The 21,441-nt window shown below is 38.1% G+C and overlaps 1 protein-coding gene across 1 annotated transcript in view; it reads left to right on the forward strand.

Moving 5' to 3' along the window:
- Positions 1 to 3,904, forward strand: part of BANK1 (B cell scaffold protein with ankyrin repeats 1) — a gene marked incomplete at its 5' end in the record, with an annotated part of 292,454 nt that extends 288,550 nt beyond the window's left edge. The window contains 3 exons of the mRNA XM_080796335.1: positions 1,333 to 1,388; positions 2,865 to 2,929; positions 3,183 to 3,904. Coding sequence (XP_080652461.1) covers positions 1,333 to 1,388; positions 2,865 to 2,924 — 116 coding nt within the window. The 3' untranslated portion in view covers positions 2,925 to 2,929; positions 3,183 to 3,904. The remainder of the gene's footprint in view (positions 1 to 1,332; positions 1,389 to 2,864; positions 2,930 to 3,182) is intronic.
- Between the last annotated feature and the right edge of the window lie 17,537 nt (positions 3,905 to 21,441).

The raw sequence follows: 21,441 nt of genomic DNA on the forward strand, positions 1-21,441 counted from the left end.
TGGCCAACAGACACATGAAAAAGCGCTCAACATCACTCAGCATCAGGGAAATACAAAGCAAAACCCCAGTGAGATACCACCTCACACCAGTCAAAAATGGCTAAAATTAACAAGTCAGGAAATGACAGATGCTGGTGAGGATGCGCAGAAAGAGGAACCCTCCTACACTGTTGGTGGGAATGCAAGCTGGTGCAGCCACTCTGGAAAACAGCATGGAGGTTCCTCAAAAAGTTGAAAATAGAGCTACGCTATGACCCAGCAATTACACTACTGGGTATTTACCCTAAAGATACAAAGGTAGTGATCTGAAGGGGCACAAGCACCCAAATGTTCATAGCAGCAATGTCCACAATAGCCAAACGATAGAAAGAACCTAGATGTCCATCAACAGATGAATGGATAAAAAAGATGTGAGATATATATATATATATCTTCTGTTATATATATATATATATATATATATATATATATATATAACAGAATACTATGCAGCCATCAAAAAATGAAATCTTGCCATTTGCAGCAATGTGGATGGAACTAGAGGGTATTATGCTAAGTGAAATAAGTCAATGAGAGAGAGACAATTATCATATGATCTCTCTGATATGAGGAATTTGAGAGGCAGCGGGGGTGGGGGTTGTGAGGGGTAGGGAGGAAAAAAAATGAAATAAGATAGGACCGGGGAGGGAGACAAACCATAAGGGACTTTTAGTTTCGGGAAACAAACTGAAGGTTGCTGGAAGGTGAGAGGGGGAGTGTTGGGGTGGCTGGGTGATGGACATTGGGGAAGGTATGTGCTATGTTGAGTGCTGTGAATTGTATAAGACTGATGATTCACAGACCTTTACCCCTGAAGCAAATAACACATTATAACTTAATTTTTTAAAAATTTTAAAAAAATTTTTTTAAATTTTTTTTAAAAATTAAAAAAAAATTTTTAAAAATTTTAAAATTTTTTTTAAAAATTAAAAAAATTTTAAAAAAATTTTAAATTGTTTAAAAAGTGTACTTCGCAATTGGCTGATCATGATAAATTGGGAAAAAATGAAGATGGCAGTGGCATAATCTAGTTGGGTTGTTATTCAAAGGTGCTAGATTGTGCTTAAGCAAAAGCAACTCCTCAACATCCTATAGTCACCTATATGGGGAAGAGAAATTAACAACACACTTGCCAAGTGCGCCTTTTCAATAATCCCCTTCCTATCTCTTCAGTAATTTTTCCCTTTACCCATATCCTACTCAGAGCATATATCATTTTTTTAAAGTACTGAATAAATGAATCATTAAATATGTGAAAGACAGAAGATATAGTAACAGAGTTTATATTTCTAGGTAATGAAAATGCCCGCAATGAAAATATGTTATATAACATACCCTTCCACAATAAGGTAGGTTGTGTTTATGTTAATTTTTATAAAATGCAAAAAAAAAAAAAAAAAGAACTTTGTTGAGAAAGAATGTAAGAGCCTTCTGTCTATGCTTGGAAAAATTTAAGATTTTTTTTTTTTAATTTATTTATTAGTCAGAGAGAGAGAGAGCAAGCACAGGCAGACAGAGTGGCAGGCAGAGGCAGAGGGCGAAAGCAGGCTCCCTGCCGAGCAAGGAGCCCGATGTGGGACTCGATCCCAGGTCGCTGGGATCATGACCTGAGCCGAAGGCAGCTGCTTAACCAACTGAGCCACCCAGGCGTCCCAATGCTTGGAAAAATTTAAACAAATATGACCAAAATAGGTTACACCAGCTTTTGTGTGCAAATTACTGCATGAGCAGTAATTTAAGGAAATTGACTATTTAAGAAAAAAGCAAAGAAGGAACTCAAAGGAAAAAGGCACCAAAGCCAAAGTATAGCTGAATTTACCATGCACAGACCAAATAAATCTTAGAAGAGTGATGGATACATGTTTTTTGTTTGTTTGTTTGGTTGGTTGGTTGGTTGGTTGTTATTTTAGCAACAGTAGTATTTTGAATCTATTTGGACCACAATATATACTATCCTTAAAGTCTAGTTGAGGAAAAAATGTAACCCCCAAATATTGTTCATGTAAATAGCATCACTTCACATGTAGAGTTAACTGAAAATGAACTGCTAACAAGAAGCTAGAAATAACATGAAGCAAAGGGAACCACCATTGAGAACTAAGACTAGTTCAAGGTAACACTGTTAATGCCCTGGCCACAAATTCTTCTTCAAAATCAAGCATGTTATTCCAACTGTGATGTAGGAAGTTTTCACTATGGCCCAGGATCATGCAGCAGCTGGATTTCTTGCTAAAATCCAGAATTAGAGCCCTTGGTAAGATCTCACAATAAATCAATTTTTAATAACCCTTTAAGCTCTCCTCTGTTTTGAGTAAATCATAAGGAATCCTTAAAGTCATTTGCCCTTAAGAACTGATTAACATATTTGCATTTCTGGACCATCCTGTGGGCAACCGGTGAGCTCTAGACCGAAGTCTAAAGAGTATGGACCCATTAAATTCACTGGGCAGGAGCAGAATCATGGGTACCACCGAGTTCTCTGAGTTTATGAACATATCCTGGTCAAACAAAGATCCTTCTACAAGTTCTGAATGACTGTACAACCATGGCATATTTTTGGAGAACAATATTTGGGGTAAGAGAAAAAGAATATAAATTCCGAGCACTTAGGCTATTCTCCCTCAAAATGGAAATAAAATTTAAACTCAAGGACTTTGCTATTGGTGAGCTTTACAATGCTTCTTTCCTTCAAAGATGGAGGAACATCCTGCCAGTTCTGTCTATGGAGGTATTTTCCAAAGGCAACTATGACTTTATCATGTTTCTTTGTTCCACCTTAAAATGGAGAAATGCTAACTCTGTATCTTTTTCTTTCTTTTTCTTAGCTTCCTACTCGACTCCAAGTTGAAAAGGAATTTGGTTTCTGTTGCAAGAGAGATTACTAAAGAAGGTAAAATATCAGTTATATTTTTAAGAAAACTTAAAGCAGGCTTATTAGAGACCTGAAGGAATCATTTGTCTAGCAAACAGAATACTTTAAATATTTCATTGTCTTCTCCTGAAATGATAAACATGTGTATTTTTCAAGCTAAAGGTGATTGTTCCTTAGAAAGATTTATGTATAGGGGTGATTTTTTGCTAGCTAATCAATTTTGATTGATGATCCATTATTCACTAATACATTTCTGTGATCTCACTTTCAGGTTATTATAATGAAACCCAAAAATCTGCAGACACTGTGTTTTCTGAGTGAAGTAAGCTTGCATTTGGATTGCCTGCTGTCTTCAGGGAAAATAGCATACGATGAAAGCAGAAGTCAACCTCTGGATTTCATGATTTGTTTTTGCCATAATTTATTGGCATTAACTTGCTTCAGATAGGTATATCAAGATTCAAACTGAATGCCATAGAGCAGTTGTATTCTTTGACAATTCTTGCATTTCACAATGCGTTTTGCCACTGAAGCAGCTGTTTCCTATTTTGAAAATTAAAGGAAAACAAGAGCAGAGAAGTGAAATGCTCTGTAGCAAAGTTATTGTGCCTGTTTGAAGCACTAACCTTATCATAAGTTGACTCCTTTGTCCTTAGAATGACCATGAAAATACAAATTTGTTTCATACACATTTGCCTTTTAAGTGACTGGTCCATTTCCTGAATTTCAGACATTCAAACCTCTAATTATTATTGTCACCTCATGTTTTCAGAAACCTTCTCTTAGTGCCTATTTGCATATAACTTTGAGAATATTATTTTTTTAACTCTCTATATCTCAAATTAGTATACATTTCAACAACCTACATTCTTTATTAAAAGGCTTACACTTTCAGCAATGTATTTCTTAGAAACAACTTACTAGTTTAGAATAGAACAGTTTTATCATTCTATGATTTTCCATGTACAATTCCTGCAAATAAAATTAATGTTTAAAATTATGTCTGACTTTCTAAAATAAGTGTATGATAATTAACCATCAAATTCCTCTGCTCACCAGTTTACAAAAGGAAGGCTCCTGAAAAAAATTTTAAACTCATTTAATTTCACTGCTTAAGCTCCACAAAGTAAACACACAAATGATTTTTTTTCTAGCTTCTAAACAGTGATAAGAATATCTAAAGTGATTCTACAAAACATTAATCACAGGTTTCTCATGACTATAAACATTCTCAAATAAGCTCAAGTTCTAAAAAATAATAGAGATGTTTGATTCATCCCTAGCAGACGATGCTTTGATGATGACATCTGGAAATCTAGTCTATAGTTTCACATCCAAGCTTTCGAGAAATGGCCTGCCCTTCCACACACAGTGATTAATTATATCCAAACAATGATTACAAATCCCCCATTTATGTGGGTTGTCCCACCCAAAGAGTTCAGTAAACCAATGGAAAAACTGTTTTTATATAATTTTCTACATTTCTAAATTGAAATATATATCTCATCTCTAAAGTAGAAACCTCTATATTGGCCTGTGATTGATACCTACAGTTTCATCAATGGCTTTATTCTTATTAAAAATGTGAAATTCAGTGACAGGTAAAATGTCAGTGTTTCTAATTATAAAGCAATTGGATTATCTCTTACCTGAGACTCAGTTAAGAGTGGAAGAGGGAGATGAGGCTTGAATATTATTCAGGTCTTTGACGTACATGGAAATTGGAAATCAGGGCCTCTGAAGGTGGTAACCTTTATGAACTGAGCGAACTTGGATTAAAACTATAGCAAAAAAAAAAAAAAAAGTCCCTTTAATAGCCTCTTTCCTGAGATACTCTGGCCCTTGAAATCTTACCACTTTATCATGACAAAGAGACCTGGAAAAAAGAAACCCAAAAATAGCTGAAGTCTTCCTCTACCGTGGCTCCTCCCATCCTTCAGTGCTTTGGGAGATGGTTAGATAAGGTTGGAACTGGGGGATCTGGAGGAATCCATATCATTACCTGTTGCACTGGAAGATGAGATGAAAAGTGGAGAGAATGCAAACGTGGAGGAAGACTAATACAAATTTAGGAGTGATCCCGACTGAAAATGCCCCATGGAAAAGTGTTTTTTTCATCTCTGGACTCCATCCCTAACATGTAGAATACTGTCCATTAACTTTGAGATGCACAACAGAAGCTTTGCATTCATGCTAGAAGAGAGGAGAGGTCAAGACAAGGGGCAAGGAGATAGAAAGATGTGGACTTTCCTTGGAGATTTGCGGCATTTCTCAGAGACCCCTAACCACTGACAGAAAGGAAAGACCTACATGGGAGATCTTTTGAAGAATTTGCGCTGATTCTTGTAGCCTGAGCAGCCAGTAGCTAATATACCTTATCTTTCCCATCATTTCTTTCTTAAGTCGGGTTTGTTTCCAAGCCATTACTCCTAACTTTGGCCAAGTTAAATTTACCAGAACTCTGACTTCTAAGGACATTTCAACTGGTACTGAATGTTATCAGAGTTTTATGTTTAATATCAATTCCCTAATTTTCTACCATGTCAATTTCCTAGGCTAACATAGAGGAAGCACTTATTCCAGTGGTTCCTAACTGGGCAATTTTGCTCCCCTTGCCCCAGACTTTTGGCAACATCTGGCAACATTTTGTATTAGCATAACTATGGAGAAAGTGAATCTGGCATCTAGTGTGTAGAGATGAGTGATGGTAATAAAAGTCCATAATATACAAGGCAAAGAATTAACCAGTCCAAAAATCTCAATAGTGTCACGATTGAGACACCCTGATCTACACTAGACAGTAAAATGGGATTAACACTTAAAAGAATGTTGTTAAAATAAAAACAGCTTTCTACAGAATTTTCTGAAAGTAGAAACCCCTATGATAGCACAACGAATGGCTTTGTTTTGAAGCGTGTGTAGCTTAAGCTTAAATGGATCATTAAATACTCAAAAGAATGGATGACTCCAATATATTTTCACAAATCTAACATTCAATTATTCTGCCAATGGTGGTGACTCCAATTCTTAGAAAATGAGACTGTTCTCAGTATTTTGATGAGAATGACCTTGAGTCATCACTATACCCTACCTGTACACTATTTGCTCATCTGAGGTCCTTCTAGTTCCCTATAAAGCAAAAGGATCTGATTTTAATAACTTGGACTTACCTGAATTTTACTGCATATTGCTGTTCCAAATGGGTAAATATTTAAGAGAGAGATCTGCGTCATAACCTGATCTACTAGGTCCCAGCTGATTGGCCCAGAGCTGGTGTGAGGCCCTACTTGCTGCCCTTTCTGTAGCTATTCTTGCCAGCCTTTGTGGCCTGCCTTTTGTGTGGGGCTGACCTTGAAAGGCAGGGATAACCATATAAAAGACGACAAGAGGTAAGATTCTCAATACAATATACCTCAAATTTATAAATTACAGCATGTGATTTCTTCAATATTTTCATCTTCAAAATGTAGACAGTAAATACATCCTCTATAATTTTCATGGTTATTAAATGACATCGGATATTTACAGGAGCAGTGCAGTACTTCATTCAAGAGCATGAGCTTTGAGGTAAAACTGATCTAGTTTGAATATTGGCTCAGCTATGTCCCAGCTCTGCAAAACCAAGCCAGTTTTCAGTCTTCTTGAGCCCAATTTAATCATGAGTAAATGGAGGTAATAACACCAATATTAGCATAGATTGAGAATTAAATATAAGGAGATCATCAATTAATTTATCATCCAAAGAGGACACTTTTGTTGGTAAAATAGAATAGTGTTAATGATTACAATAGAAAAGCAAGTGTAAACTGGGACTACCCTAGGCATAAAGTTGGAATATGTGGTCAGTCTACTTAAATGAGGTATGAGTTCTTAGAACATTTTGATCAAGGAAGACAGTTTGCAAGAAAATAATCCTCTTTGAAATGTGAATATTGTGATACACTGGGCTGGCTCACTATTTGACTGGATTTTAGTCACAGTCTTAAAGCATCTGACTCAAATCTGTATCATTTTAAAAGACAATGATTTCAAAGCATTGAATGACACCTGGATCTCCCAGAAAGATCAAAAGCCTCAGTGGAAAAACCCATCAGTGGTAAAGCAGTACAGCAGTGTTTCCCAAGTTGTGTTACAAAGAATTCATGGATATTGCATTAAAAAGGGGCTCTGCACAAAAAAAGGGGGGAGCGGAGGAAGGGGAGTTCTGTGATCAAGTGACATTTGAAAGCTCTGTTTATTTTAGTCCCTTTTTGAATAGTATACTAGACATCCAAGTACTGAAGACCAAGTAATCCTGAAATAAATCTATATAGTTTGAAAACTACTGACTTACATTTTGTGAAATGTAAGCTGGCCTCATTTCCCACGTAATGGTAAAATAAAAACTGGCTGAAGGATGTCCACAGTGATGTGTTTAGAAGGAGCCTGAAACCTGAGTTTGATGGGAAACTGTGTCAAGACCAATTAAAGATGTTTGCCACGGACGGATGGTGTCGGGGGGTGACAGGAGTGGTGGCGTGCGCAATACTTATTTGGCATTCAGGATTTGCACTTGGTTAGTATAAAATAAAATACTACATTCTGACTTTTGCAAATTACCAAAGTCAGTTTCAGGCAGAATGAAGGTCACCTATCTTCAAGCAAATGAATTAGTAAACATGTCTGAGAGTAAAATACTGTAATTTCTGTATAATTCTTTGCTCGTATTCAAGTCAACATCAAGGCTTGATTCCACGCAGAAATGGAGTAAGACCATTTGGAAATGTGCACTGAAATATAGCAAACACTGAAGCAATTTCTGTGTCCATGGAAACTAGTGGGATAGTTTCTCTCAGATAACCTTTTTGCCCTTTATAGTAATAAGTGACTCTTAGAGAAACTAGCTCTCAGCAAATTAACCAACAATTTCTTATGGATTATATCTTCCATTTCTCAAGGTGTGGATGTACAGGATATATCAACTATAATAAAGGTGGTACAGTTTTGTCCCTAACACTTTCTCTTTTCTTCATTTGAGCAAAAGAACAAGGGATTCCAGGAAGTATGAACTGATGCTGCTTTGTCATTTATGCCTGGTACTTAGTGAAAGCATCTACAGTCACACTAAGGAGCCTTAAGCACCCTCACAAAACATGGACAGCCTGCCCCAATTTTGTAAAATGAAGTGTTCTATAAATCAGACATAGCAAGTCATGCCCAGTACCTCACAGATCCTCTGCATAGGCAGACTTGGGAAATCCCAGCAGATGATCTGTCATTAATAATGACATTGAAGGACATAGGAAACTTCCTCATGATCACCATATGTTCTCCTAGCCTGGCTTCTATCTACTGTGGTATCTTGACTATGATGTTTTTATTTTACTTTATTTTATTTTATTATTTTATTGTATCATGGTAAGTACACTTGAGGTGAGAAGCAAGAATAGCACTCAGGATAGGGAATGTATCTAGTGCAAAGACCCCAAGATCAGAATGAATGACACATTATCTGAAAATGGAAGGATCACTTTATGTTCTTAATCATGTCCCCCCAAAAATTCATATTGACATCTTAATCCCCAGTGCCTCATAATGTGACCAAATTTGAAGACAGAGTCTTTATAGAAGTACTTAAGTTAAAATGAGGTCCTAAACCAATAGGACTAGTGTTCTTATAGAAGATGAAATTTGGACACGACATATACTGAAGGAAGATGATGCGAAGACAGGGGAAGATGATGGCCAAGTACAAGCCAAGGAGAGAGGCCCGGAAGACATCTTTTCCTCAAGGCACTCAGAAGAAACCAACCCTGCTGGCAGCTTTATCTCCAGTTTCTAGCCTCCAGAAGTGTGAGAAAATAAATTTCTATCATTTAAGCCATCCAATCTGGATACTTTGTTATGGCAGCCCTGGCAAACTAATAAGGTCAGTGTGCCCGGGATGTAGTGGGTAAGAATGAGAGATATGAGATGAATTTGTAGTGCTAAGTAGGAGAAACATCATGTAAGAAGTTTGAATTTTATTCTAAGTATAATGGGAAGCCAATCAAATGTTTTAAGCAGAACATTCATTCTCACTGCAGAACAGAAAAGGGATTGCAGAGAGTCCAGAATAGTGACGAGGTGACTAGCCGGGGATTTGTGAGGTATTCACAAGAAGGTGGTGGCTTAGACTAGAGTGATAATTGAAGTGATAGAAAAGGCAGATTTTAGACATCTTTTGGTGGTAGAGGCAACAACACTTGCTGATGGGGTTGATGTCGGTGTAAGAAAAAAGAATATGGGTGATCCCTGAATGTTCTGACTTGAGAAATTTGGTAGGTGACAATATTTGCCAAAATGGAGAAGACAAGACAGTAAGATTTGGTGGGTTATATGACACTGGACAAGGTAATTAATGTAATTCTCAGTTTCTTCATGGTAAAATGAAGTGAATAGTATGCCATTTCACTGGGTAGTTGTGAAAATTAAATAAGCTATATTTATGAAACACCTAAAATTTAGTAAATGCTCAATAAACGTTGAATTATCATGAGCATCAGCATCTTTAATCTGTTATCTTGAAATGCAACAGGAAATTAGGTAAAGCTGGATTCAGTGTCATCAGGAACATTATAATCAAATGGTAATATTCCTCCTTCTACTAAATACAGAAGATAAAATTTTTTTAAAAAATTAATTTTGGATTATATGTCTAAAGCCCTTTAATCCATGGATGCCTGTGTCATATTCTGACAAAGTTAAGCTTTAAACACTTGTGAATGTAGAATAGTTTGAGGAAGTTTTCCTGATGTTTTTGTTTACCTTCCTAAAAAACTTACTGTAGGCTATCATGAATCTTCAAAATCAGGGTGTCTGGGTGGCCCAGTCAGTTAAGCAACTGCCTTCGGCTCAAGATCATGATCTCAGGGTCCTGGGATAGAGCCCCACATTAGGCTTCCTAGGGAGTCTGCTTCTCCCTCTCCCCCTGCCTCCCCCCCCCCCAGGCTTACGCACCCTCTCTCTCTCTCTCTTTCTCACTAATAAATAAAATCCTTAAAATACACACACACACACACACACACACACACACACACACACACACACACACACAAAACAGACTAAGTGTGCTAGATGTGGACTTAGCATACATTTTTATCCCCTTCTATGAAGCCCCCTGTATTAAAGGGCCTGGGAGGCAAACTATGCATTTGTCAGTCTCCCCATCAGGAAGGTGTTATGTGTGATATACATTCCACCAATGAGATAGTCTCTTGGGAAATCTGGAAGATGGAGGTGAGACAGAGAGCACCTCCTACTTCTGTGGGGACTGACCAGTACAGTAGACCCACGTTGGTCTCTGTGGCCAGCAGGATCCTCATCTGAAGCTCTGGTCATCAGCTCTAGGAGCTTGAGATGATGGCATCAGAGATGATAACGGGCACAAGCTGCTTCATGGCCACTGGATTTGAACTACAGTCATGTTAACCTGAACTAACTTCTCTTAACTCTCTGAAGGATCCCATAAGATCTTAATTCCCTGTATTAGATTCTTTTTTGACTGAATGTTTCCTGTTTCTTATGAATCTCTGACTGGTACATTGAGTCACATCAAAAGTCTAATTTAACTCAGTTTTTCTCTAATAAAAATTTGATCTGATAACGTGATTCTTAACCAAAATATTTTAGTCTAGTTACCTTGCTGCTTAATTCACATTTCAAGCACTCGATTCACATTTCAGGTGCTTATTTGATGCTTTTTAAATGAATGAATATTATCAGATCACCTTCACGGTTACCCTTTTCATAAGATAAGGACATTCCTCTGGTTATAAATTCAACTTCCAGACCAATCTAATACAAGATTCCAATTATTCAGGTGTCTATAATCAATATAAAATCCTCTTGAACTTTATATAATCTAAGCGTGTATATAATAACATGGCATATTTTTGGTAACTTAAATGCCAGTGTTGCCACGGGAGCAACCAAGGTTTTATTCATCATCGACCCACTTGTATAATTTAGATCCTCCTTAAGTTACTTCTCAAGAATATTTAGTTAAATAAAATGACCCTCATTAAACTCACTTTTCATCAAAATCTAAAAATACCGAATTACAGATTCAGGAAGAATTTCACTTACATCTACAATCAAGGTACCACCGTTAAATTATTCATTGGTTAGTTCTTCTTCTTCTTCTTCTTTTTTTTTTTTTTAAGATTTTACTTATTTATTTGACAGTCAGAGATCACAAGTAGGCAGAGGGCTGGGGGCGGGGTGTGGGGGGACAGACTCCCTGCTGAGCAGAGAGCCCGAGGCGGGGCTCGATTCTGGGACCCTGGGATCATGACCTGAGCCGAAGGCAGAGGCTTTAACCCACTGACCCACCCAGGTGCCCCTGGTTAATTCTTCTTTTGTTAGCTCTCTTCTTCACATAACAATTTTAGATTATGTTGAATATGATTATTTCCTCTTTAAATATGTTCAACCCTCATTATTAATAATCTTACAATCTGATTTAACCAAACTTTAGAGGTTCAGATTGCAGAAAAACAAATTTTAGAAAACCTGGCACCAAAGGAAACATTTATCAGGTCTGTGGCTGTGTTATAACTTTCTCAGCTTTGAAATATAGTGGATACACAAAAGGAAACAAATGAGGGGAGTTGATGAATTGAATACTGCTAACCCGTGACCCAGCTAGTGTGAGTAACAGTATCATTTGCTCAGATCTATTTTCCTTCCTAAACCATGAGGCTGAGCAGAATAAAGCAGTCCTGACACCAGTGCTTAAGACAGTCTTATCTATTGGATGCAGTGGTTCCCAGAGGAGACTCAAGACAGACTTCTCACCTATTCTGTTCACTTTGTAATTAGACAGTAGGGCTTTTTAAGACCAAGGGCCATTAGAGGTTTTATGAAGAAATAATGGACAGCTGGGGATAAGCTCTTCTTGAAATGATGCTAGTTACCTGGCAGGTGCTGAGCACCATAGTTTGATGACCCCCAAGGAAAGGACATGACCTTATCAGTGTTACCAGAAAAGTACGCACTAATCATTTGGTACATTTTTACATCTCCGTTCTTCACAGAGAGGGGAAGCATTATATTGGGCAGTATGCTCAGCATCCTTTATTAGAAATAAACTGAACTTTTACCGTTAAAATATCTGTACTCTTCTTCTGTAGCCAGCAATCCCATCTTCATGATAGCTCTCATCCTTCCTAAGGCATCTTTGTAGTTATTTGGAGGAACCCTCATGATAATATATCACATGTGCTTCTGCTGTGTCTGCTGCTAGCAGCTTTGGGAAGACACTGTTCCTCCTAAGACAACTGACTGCCACCCACAGGTGACCCACTTGGTTCTCAGCCAGAATTTCATGGGAATAAAAGACGATGCCCTTTACCCAGTTTGGTGCAGCATTTAGTCACCTGGACCCAGAAGATTATCTACTTTCATTTAAAGTTTTCCCATGGTTTGTATAAACATAGTAACTTTACCTGCTATAAAAAACCAAGCCCCTGAAGAATCAGATGCCACCCCCTTCCTTCCGTTGTCCTTACATAAGAGAATCCTGTTACAGTTTTTTCCTCTCAAAATTTGTATCTTCTAATTCCATGTTTTAAGATTATTTGTGTTTGTTACTGACATTCCTTCTAGTACTGATAGCTGATGGGTAACTTAGAAGACAAAGCCCAATCTTGCTTTTTCATGAGTTTGAGATTTGTTTTAATCCCTGAGAAGTTGATTGTTTTAGTTTGGTGCCATAAGCTTTACCTTCCTGCAGCAAACATTTGTCATATTTGGTGATCCGCTATCTGGATCTTTCCTCTTCCTATTGGCACTGCAATCATTCTTTTGAGAAAATTCCCAACTGACTACAGTTTTAACAAGAAAGTAATTCCAACTTTCTCCCACTGCAGCCTCCCACTTCATAAGCCGAGGGCGGCAGATTCTTCCTCAGCTCACTCTTGGCACAGTCAGGTTCCTAAATTCAATCAGACATCCATTCCTGAGATGGTTGAAGTCAGACTAATCATGGGGTGGGGGCGAACTAGAGGTCAGACTGTTCCTGTGGCATGACCTTGGCTGCAATTCTGCCTGCTCTTCCCCCAGAGGACCCCTGATTCCCATCCATTTTCCTAGCCCAGTCCTCCAGTCTCCCATTTATTACGTCACTTCCCAATATCTTCACAGTAAATTCCTATTTGCTCTACATACTCTAGATTGGAGAAATCAAAACACATAGATTTTGGATTGAACGTATTCCCTCCCCCCCAAAGATATGAAGTCCTAACCCCCAGTACCTATGAATGTGACCTTATTTGAAAATGGTCTTTGGAGTAATCAAGATAAGGTGAAGTCATCTGGAGTAGGGTGGGCCCTTAATCCGGTGTGGATTGTGTTCTTAGAGAAGAAAAGAGACACACACAAAGAGAAAACACTGTGTGAAAACCCAGAGACAAGAGTCTTCTGTGAAGACACTGAGACAAGAGTGTCCTTGAAGTGCTGCTGCCGCAAGCCAGGGACCGCCAAGGACAGCTGACAAATCACCAAAGATAGGAAAGACCACAGAAAGATCTCCTTTTGAGGTTTCAGAGGGAGGGTGGCCCTGGCAACATCTTGATTTCGGATTCCAGGGCTTCAGAATTATGATAGTGTATATTGAGGTCTGTTTGTGGTACTTTGTTACAGCCTAGAAAATATATAATTTCAATTCTCACTAATGACAATTATGTACCATTGGTTATAGTATTCACTCAAGAAACTCATCATATTTCTATAACACATAAATACTTTCCTAGAGAACTGTTCATATAATGTTTTTCACCTATTTAACCCCAAATTTTGCATACAGTAAGCCTCTAAATAATCCAGTTAATACATGCAAATGAACAGCAAGCATTGGGCAGAGTGGGATTACCCTAAGTGTTTTCTGTCTTACCCTCTTCTCCCCAACACTTTTCTCATCTTTGTATCTGCTCATGAATAAAATGCCCCTCATGCCATCAACAGGACACTTTCTGAATGGTCTATAAATATTTACTAAAATAAAATAGCTCAAGTCTCTGACAAACCAAGAGTTACATATTATACAATAGCACAGGAGTTTTGGGAGATCTGGATTGTCACCATGACAACACTATCACAACCCCAAAATGTTTATAAATAAGGAACGCAGGTGTGACATTTCTTTAGTTCTAGTCATATTCAATGTACTGTCAATGATTAAGACCACTAAAGGGGAAGTATATTAAAACAAAAAGGACAAAGAGATATTCATAACAGAGGATGTCCAGAAGGAGCTTAAATAGTACATGCAACTCTCTTATCAGCTGACCAGACAACAATCATAAAATTAAAGTAGCCAATGATTAGCTTTTTAAACTTCTTTGAAGTTTTGTTATATTTTATTTGACAAAGTCCTATCTGACTGCAGAATACTAAGCAAACAAAAATGAGTGTTATAGGTATTATGTTGGCATTTTTATTCGATACTGAGCTTTTCATTATGTATTATTTCCTCAGTCATATCAAAATTCCTCGAATTTCTTTCTGATAATGTTATTTGATTTAGCAACTGGATAAAAGCAGCTGAAAGCATTTCTTGGTCTTAAATTAGAGTTGGCCATGACAAATGTTCCTACAAGAATATAGGATGAATCCCACACATTTATCACAGCATCTGGGCCATGTTTGTTTCTGTAGGACAGAGGAGAGGGTAGGAAGAATTCTTATGTTGGTAAACTAGAAGTCTAAGAATTACACTTGCCATCTGGGACTGCGTTGATGAGAATACCAGTCTATTCTTCCCACTTAATTACCAAAATGAATTATTGTCATGCAAAGACAATGATCTTGGTGATCAAGACTTAATTAAAGCCAGTAAGACTAAATACTTTCATTTAAATGTAGTTGTACTTATTTCTGTAGCATTGAACAGCCTTCCTGAGTCCTTGAGAAAAAAATTCATGTACCCATTTAGCCTATACAAACAAGAAGAAGTTACATAAACCCAACATAATTAAAGCAATTTATATAGGGCATAAACTTCATGATGTTTTACAGTCAACTTGTAAGTAAAGAAGGCAACTAACAGAAATAACTTCTCCCAGCAAAAACACTTATGTGGTTTGCAGAGTTCCAAAATACCAATCTTTAAATATGTACTATTTCACCAAAGTGCCAAAAGAAGAATAGCAAACTAAATAGAGTAAAATATGGCCTCAATTTAAAGATTTGGTAAGGAACTAAAATGAAGACCTAGTTTTATATGTATTGTTATAAAGAATCAACTCACTTTCTCCAAAATTACAATTTCATTAACTCCATTAGGGAATCCAATTTCAAATTAAAAAACCTGGGTTCACCCAAAACTACTGGACAATTAACTCAAGGGTAATACATCCAGTATTAAATCTTCTGAGTTCCATAAATACGCAGATTTTTCCACCACAGAATCTTCCCTTTTTTTAAATAATAGAAATAGTATATATATATATATTTTTAATTTTATTTATTTGACAGAGAGAAATCAGAGCTAGGCAGAGAGGCAGACAGAGAGAGGGGGAAGCGGGCTCCTGCTGAGCAGAGAGCCCGATGCAAGGCTCGATCCCAGGACCCTGAGATCATGACCTGAGCTGAAGGCAGAGGCTTAAACCACTGAGCCACCCAGGCGCCCCAGAAATAGTATATTTTTAAGGGCAGATGGGCAACCAAGAAGCATGCTAAGTGTCTGCCTGAGGTCGTAAGCAGAACATGACTCTCAAGTGCTGCCTCTTAGGGAAATAGCACTAAATCAAATTTCTGCCTATTAGCCAACTATCTGAGTACACCGTAGCACCAAGACCCACACTTGTGGTCCTATATTGAGCAGATGTCCATCAGCAATTTTTCAGGTCATGTGTTCTCAGGTCCCAAACTTGCTTTTATAGAATTGTTACAACAGTAAACATTTGCCCTGGGCACCAACTTGACACAATTCTTTTTGACAAGAGTTTCACGGGAGCAGTGAAGAGAAGAGAAAAGTATGATTCTTGTCTAATAGACTTCTTTGGTAGCTCAGCTGGAATGATATGGATAAAAAGTAGTGATAGCTGCAACCAATTTTCTGATCTGCATCCCAAAACACAATAACCAGCTGCTTTTTAGAATTGAGTCTCCAAAACACTTTTATTAGCTGTACACTAACACAAGTTGTAAGAATACTAATCATCTTAATGTTCATAGTAATTTATTTTAACCCAAGAATCTTCATCTCTGGAAAGCCTTCCCTACCGCTGCAGAAGGGAGTGGTCCCCAGGTCATTTGGAGGAAAACCCTTAGCCAAGGGTCTACACAAGTAAGCACATACAGATTTGATTCTGGGATAAAGGAAGGAAGGTCTGGCTTTAATGGACATGAGATTAAATTCTAGAGGAACTACATCAGAAAGGGGACATTTTCAAAACAGCCATCCCAAAGCCAGTTTTTAAATCTCTAGTCTTCAAACCACCCGTAATACACATTTTTTTTTTTTTAATCTAGAAAGGTGTCATTTCAATGCTAAAAGCTGCTTTTCCAATGCCTCTTCACAGTTCTTCCCTCTCGGAGTGAAAATATTCTGTCCTGATGAACTCAGAGAGGAAGAAGTGAGCAAAACCCAGGAGCCACTTTAGGACAATTTATATCTGCCTTGACAATTGGTTTACCAGTTTGCTACTTTCTAGAAGGAGATGAAATGCTGCAGGTGTCTATGGGCTGAGCATCCCTCTCAGACATGCTGGCCCTATGGTGTACTTAGATTTAGAGCTGAGTCAGAGATCTCAGATGCTTTCTCTTGATGGGAATATATTAGAATTGGAATGTTGCTATTGCCATCTTGGGAAGGAGAACCGGGCTTACAGGCAGAAAAGCCATCTATCTTCTTCCCACCCAGAGCCAGCATCCTGTCCCTTCTGTTTCCTCAAATAGGCTGGGGTGGGGGGGGTGCACTTCCTAAAAACTGCTCTTGATCTTAGAGAAAAGGATGGACTTACTTGGTAAATAATGTGTGACACACTTTAAAGAAAAGATTTAGGAAATATGCTAGCAAAAATATATATCAGAAATAGCACATATTCTACACAGCCTCAGCTGTGGGACGCAGATCAGTCACGACTCTCAGACACATTTTCCTTAAGTCACACATCGTATGGAAACAACAGCCCAAAAGGGCAGAGCGATTTGGGTACAGATGCCAATTTCAGAGAGAAATAAATGGATGAGATTTAACGAAATATTTGCTAAAACTCTCAGGCCTCAACAGAAGAATTAGAGGCTACAAGTAGCCAAAACGCATGACATAGAAAACATAGTAACAGTGTGCCAGGAACACAGGCGCACTGCTCAGGTCGTCCTTCAAGAGAGAACCCACCACAAAGAGCTGGCGAGCTGACAGCATCAGATAGGCCTTATCCGGATGCCACTTCCGCACCCGGAGGCCACACCCCCCAGGCTGCTCCCAGCCAATAGCTGAGCCTGGCGCGGAGGGATCAGAACACCAGTGATTTCTGTCCCAGGAGGGACCTCTCTACTGGACAGCTTTTGCTTTAGGCAGCGCCTCGGCCTCATTGAGACTTTCTGGAAGTCTTAGTGCACTCTTTGACTCTTCTAACATACTCATTCTTCCCCTCTCTTTCCACCTGAGTGGGGCATGCAGTACATTCTACAGTCTCTCCCTACCTCGTTAACTTTTGCAGCGCCCCCCAACTCCAGCCCCAGTAAATCTCTTGCACCTCTAATTCTGTCAAGATATTAACCTTAAAAAGAAAACTGTCAGTTATTTCATCAGCAAAAATGGGTTTCTTTGGGAATAGCAGAGAATTGCAGTGCAGAATTGCCAAGCAAGCTAGGGCAAAACCATAGGCACCCCAGAGAACAAAGGAGAGGATAGTTATTTTATAGAGGAAAGGGGCAGCTTGGAGGAGCTGTTATAAACAAAAGGTCCATTGGAGTAACTGGAAGTTCAAAGTATAGTGACCTTTCATTGGCTGAGTTGTGACAGTCTCTCACTGGCTGGGTCCTTACTGGGGGGCGGAGAGGGGAGGCTTTCTTCTTCCTGCTGGGGTAGTCTCTCCCTGTTAGGGTCTGTAGTTGACTATGAGTGGTAGGGTGTGAGAGTTCTCCCTGTTAGCCTCTCAACTATCTTAAATGAGGTTTCTTTTTACTAAATTTCACAGTAGCCACTTACTAGAGGACCTGAACTGATGTCAACAAATATATAAATTAATACAGTTCTGGTTTATCTTGCTGGAAGATGAAAACATAAATGAATGTTAACCATGTTAACCATGTAGAGAACAAATCATCCTCTCTTTCCTCTACAGAAGCATATACCATTTCCAAAGTCTAATTTCTTTTCCAAAGTGTTGCTTTCTGGGATGCCTGGGTGGCTCAGTTCGTTACGCATCTGACTTCAGCTCAGGTCATGATCTCAGGGTTCTGGGATCCAGTCCCACATCGGGCTCCCTGCTGGGTGGGGGGTAGCCTGCTTCTCCCTCTCCTCCCCGCTTATGCTCTCTCTTGCTATCCCTGTCTCTGTCTCCGTCTCTCAAATAAATAAAATCTTTAAAAAAAAAAAAAAGTGTTGTTTTCCCATAACAGAACCTTACCTTTTCCTGGTCTTCCTACAGGATCCATTGCTCTCTAGCTCAAAGTAAAATATGTTCTATTGATATTGATACAGAAGTTATATGCATGGGGAGCAAATTGGCTTCTTCTAATAGACTTTGGCATTATCTAGGAATAGGTATTCCTTAAGAATAGCTATTCACGCTATATACTTATAATTCTAAACTGCCATGCTGTCTGTTTTCTAGTACTTGGAAAGTGAGGTATGTGCACATTCTGAAGGTAATTTAACCTAAATAACCTTGACTTCAGAGGTATGTAATACCCCAAAGCTTATAATTCATTTGATCACTGCTGTCAAACAAAGTCAGCATTAGGACTCACTCAGGATTGTAAATGTGCTATTGGAAAGAACTTCTGGAGACAGTTCCATATTTCTTCAGCAATGATGTTTCAAGCTTCCATTCTCTTCAGGTTTGTCTACGTCACCAACCTCCCTGCCCTGCCTGGTTCAGGACTTTAAATTATCCATTTGTGTCACTTCCAGACAAATTCTTTTTTTCTTTTTCTTTTTTTTTTTTTTTGGTAAACAGAGAGAATGGAACCTGGAGGCTAATCAAACTCTCCACAATAGAAAGTGAGAATAAATTTTTATTAGAGGGCAGAGTGGGAGGAGAGAGAAAAGGGAAGAGCCTGCTCCATCCCCTGAGCACCATCTGCATTCAAGGGCACCCACAGTGCCCACCCGGAGAGAGCTTCTGCCCACAGATGAGCCCACACGCTGCACCACTGACAGCTGTGTGAGGAAGAAATACTAAAACTGAGAAAAACATGGAACTCGCTTTAAGACTGCACATATTGGTCATTAGAAGATGCAGAATAAGCCCCCAAGGAACAGAAATATGAAGCTCATTTTAAGTTTTAAAATCAGCCACTAACTCCTCTAGCAAAAATGAAAGTTTTTTCTTTTTTAAAGCCTATAGAATCTCTAATTCCCAATCTGTTCAGAGACTTACCTCCCTTTACAAACTAACAAAAATAGACATGCAACCAACATCTGAAACTCAGCGTAAGAAATAGAAATCACTGCTGTAGAGTTCCTTTGCAAAATCAACATCTTAAATTAGATATGAAGAAGTAAGTCACCTTCTCTATTCTTTCACAAAAGAAGAAACTGCAAGATGCTGTCTGGAGTTGATATGAGAAATCCCACTTTTCCTGACTTTGAAGCAGGAAGGATATCACTAGCAGATAAATGAAAAGCCTGAAGGAAATTGATAGAAGAAGAAGAAAGTGGAGGTCAGGAGAGGAAGAAGAGATAAAGGAATGTTAGACTAGTGTAAGTGAAATCCACACTTGTTTTCTACTGCTAAAATGACATAACACATTTAGACCATGTTGAGTAACTACATTATTTATAAAGTGATTTTGTCTTTCTAATAATCTATAACAAATTCATCTGTGGCTTTAAATTTTAAACTACCTACCCTTGTTTTGATCATAATGCTAGTTTTTGTTTCATTAGAAGAAGTAGCTGAAAATGTATCCCAGCAAGGCATTTTCTTCATCTTGAAGGGGGAAAAAAGATCCAGAAATAAAGTCAATATCTAACTCTTTATTCTGATTCAACAGCAGATCTGCAACTAGGACTCAGAACTACTTCTTGTTAAACTCTGAGATAGCAATAGAATGACTGACTAGAGATACAAACATTAGTGACAATCATAAGGTACATCATCAGTAGAGCAATTGTGTCCTATGTATTGTCTCAGTCCCTCATGCAAAATTGGCTCCTTGTAGCTGTCATTCCTATTTATTAGCTCCTTTTGGACACCAGCACTGGATACAGTTGGCTTCTAGCTAAGATCTCTATAACCTAGGATAGTACAGAGATGAAAATTGATGAAGAGCTAAAAGAGCTATAGGAATTATCATTGCCATTGTTTAATTGCTTTTTCTAAATACCTATATATCAGAACTAAAAACCATCCTCTTCACTAAACTTCTAAACTTGCTAGTTGATAATAAAATGGGCTGCTTTCTGGGGGAAAAAAAAGTATGTGGGATAAGAGGGTGAACAATAATTCTCCATTTGGGAAAATTGAAGGTATTCTTGGGTCAGTCATATGCTATCTTCCCCTTGCTTCATTAAGCCCTAACACTTCCTACTACTTATGACCTGGCTAAATTCTCCTTCTGTGTAAGTTTATAATATTATCCTTAACAAGATCTGAATTTTTCTGGTACCACAAGAGTCATCATAAAGCAGTCAATAAATAAGTTTGAGTACTAGTAATTCTAAATATATACACCAACATCAGAAGACTGGAAGAACACATTTATGTTAACTGGATTGTAGACCTTGGAGCCTCTCCTATTATTATAAGTTCAGTGGCAAAAGTTGATTTATCAAAGTAATTGTTAATCATTTGAATTATCTGAACAGTTATTTAATAATAATCTGAATTATTTGATAGTGATTAATGCATTATTAGTAGTTGTCATTTATCATCATAAATTCTCCATATTCCAAAAGAAAGAGGTTCCATCAAAGAAGTGTCAGGAGAAGTGGGGATGAGAATGATATAGAAACCATACACAATGAGAAACAATCCCAGAGATATGGGACATTTGATGCATGAAAGGAACCTAAATACAGGGAAAACCTTAAAGGCAAGCCATGTCCCCTTGATCTTCTGCCTACCTCTTGTTCCATAGCTAATCTTCCAAGCTCATCACTTATTTTAAAGACAAGTGCTTCAGAACTGCTGATCCAGAACGACTTTGTGCTTTCTACCCTTTGTTTTAAGGACTCTCTAAATAGAAAAGTGAAAAGTCTTTATCTCTGATTTTAATGGAGCTAAAATTTTGCATGTGAGAATAGAATGTACTTTTTCCTTCTTCTCCTATGTTTTCATAATTGGTGACCTGAAAACAAGATAGAAATTGGGACACATTCACAGGACGAGTTG

Source organism: Martes martes (genome assembly GCF_963455335.1).
Source record: "Martes martes genome assembly, chromosome: 2".
Taxonomy (NCBI): Eukaryota; Metazoa; Chordata; class Mammalia; order Carnivora; family Mustelidae; genus Martes; species Martes martes.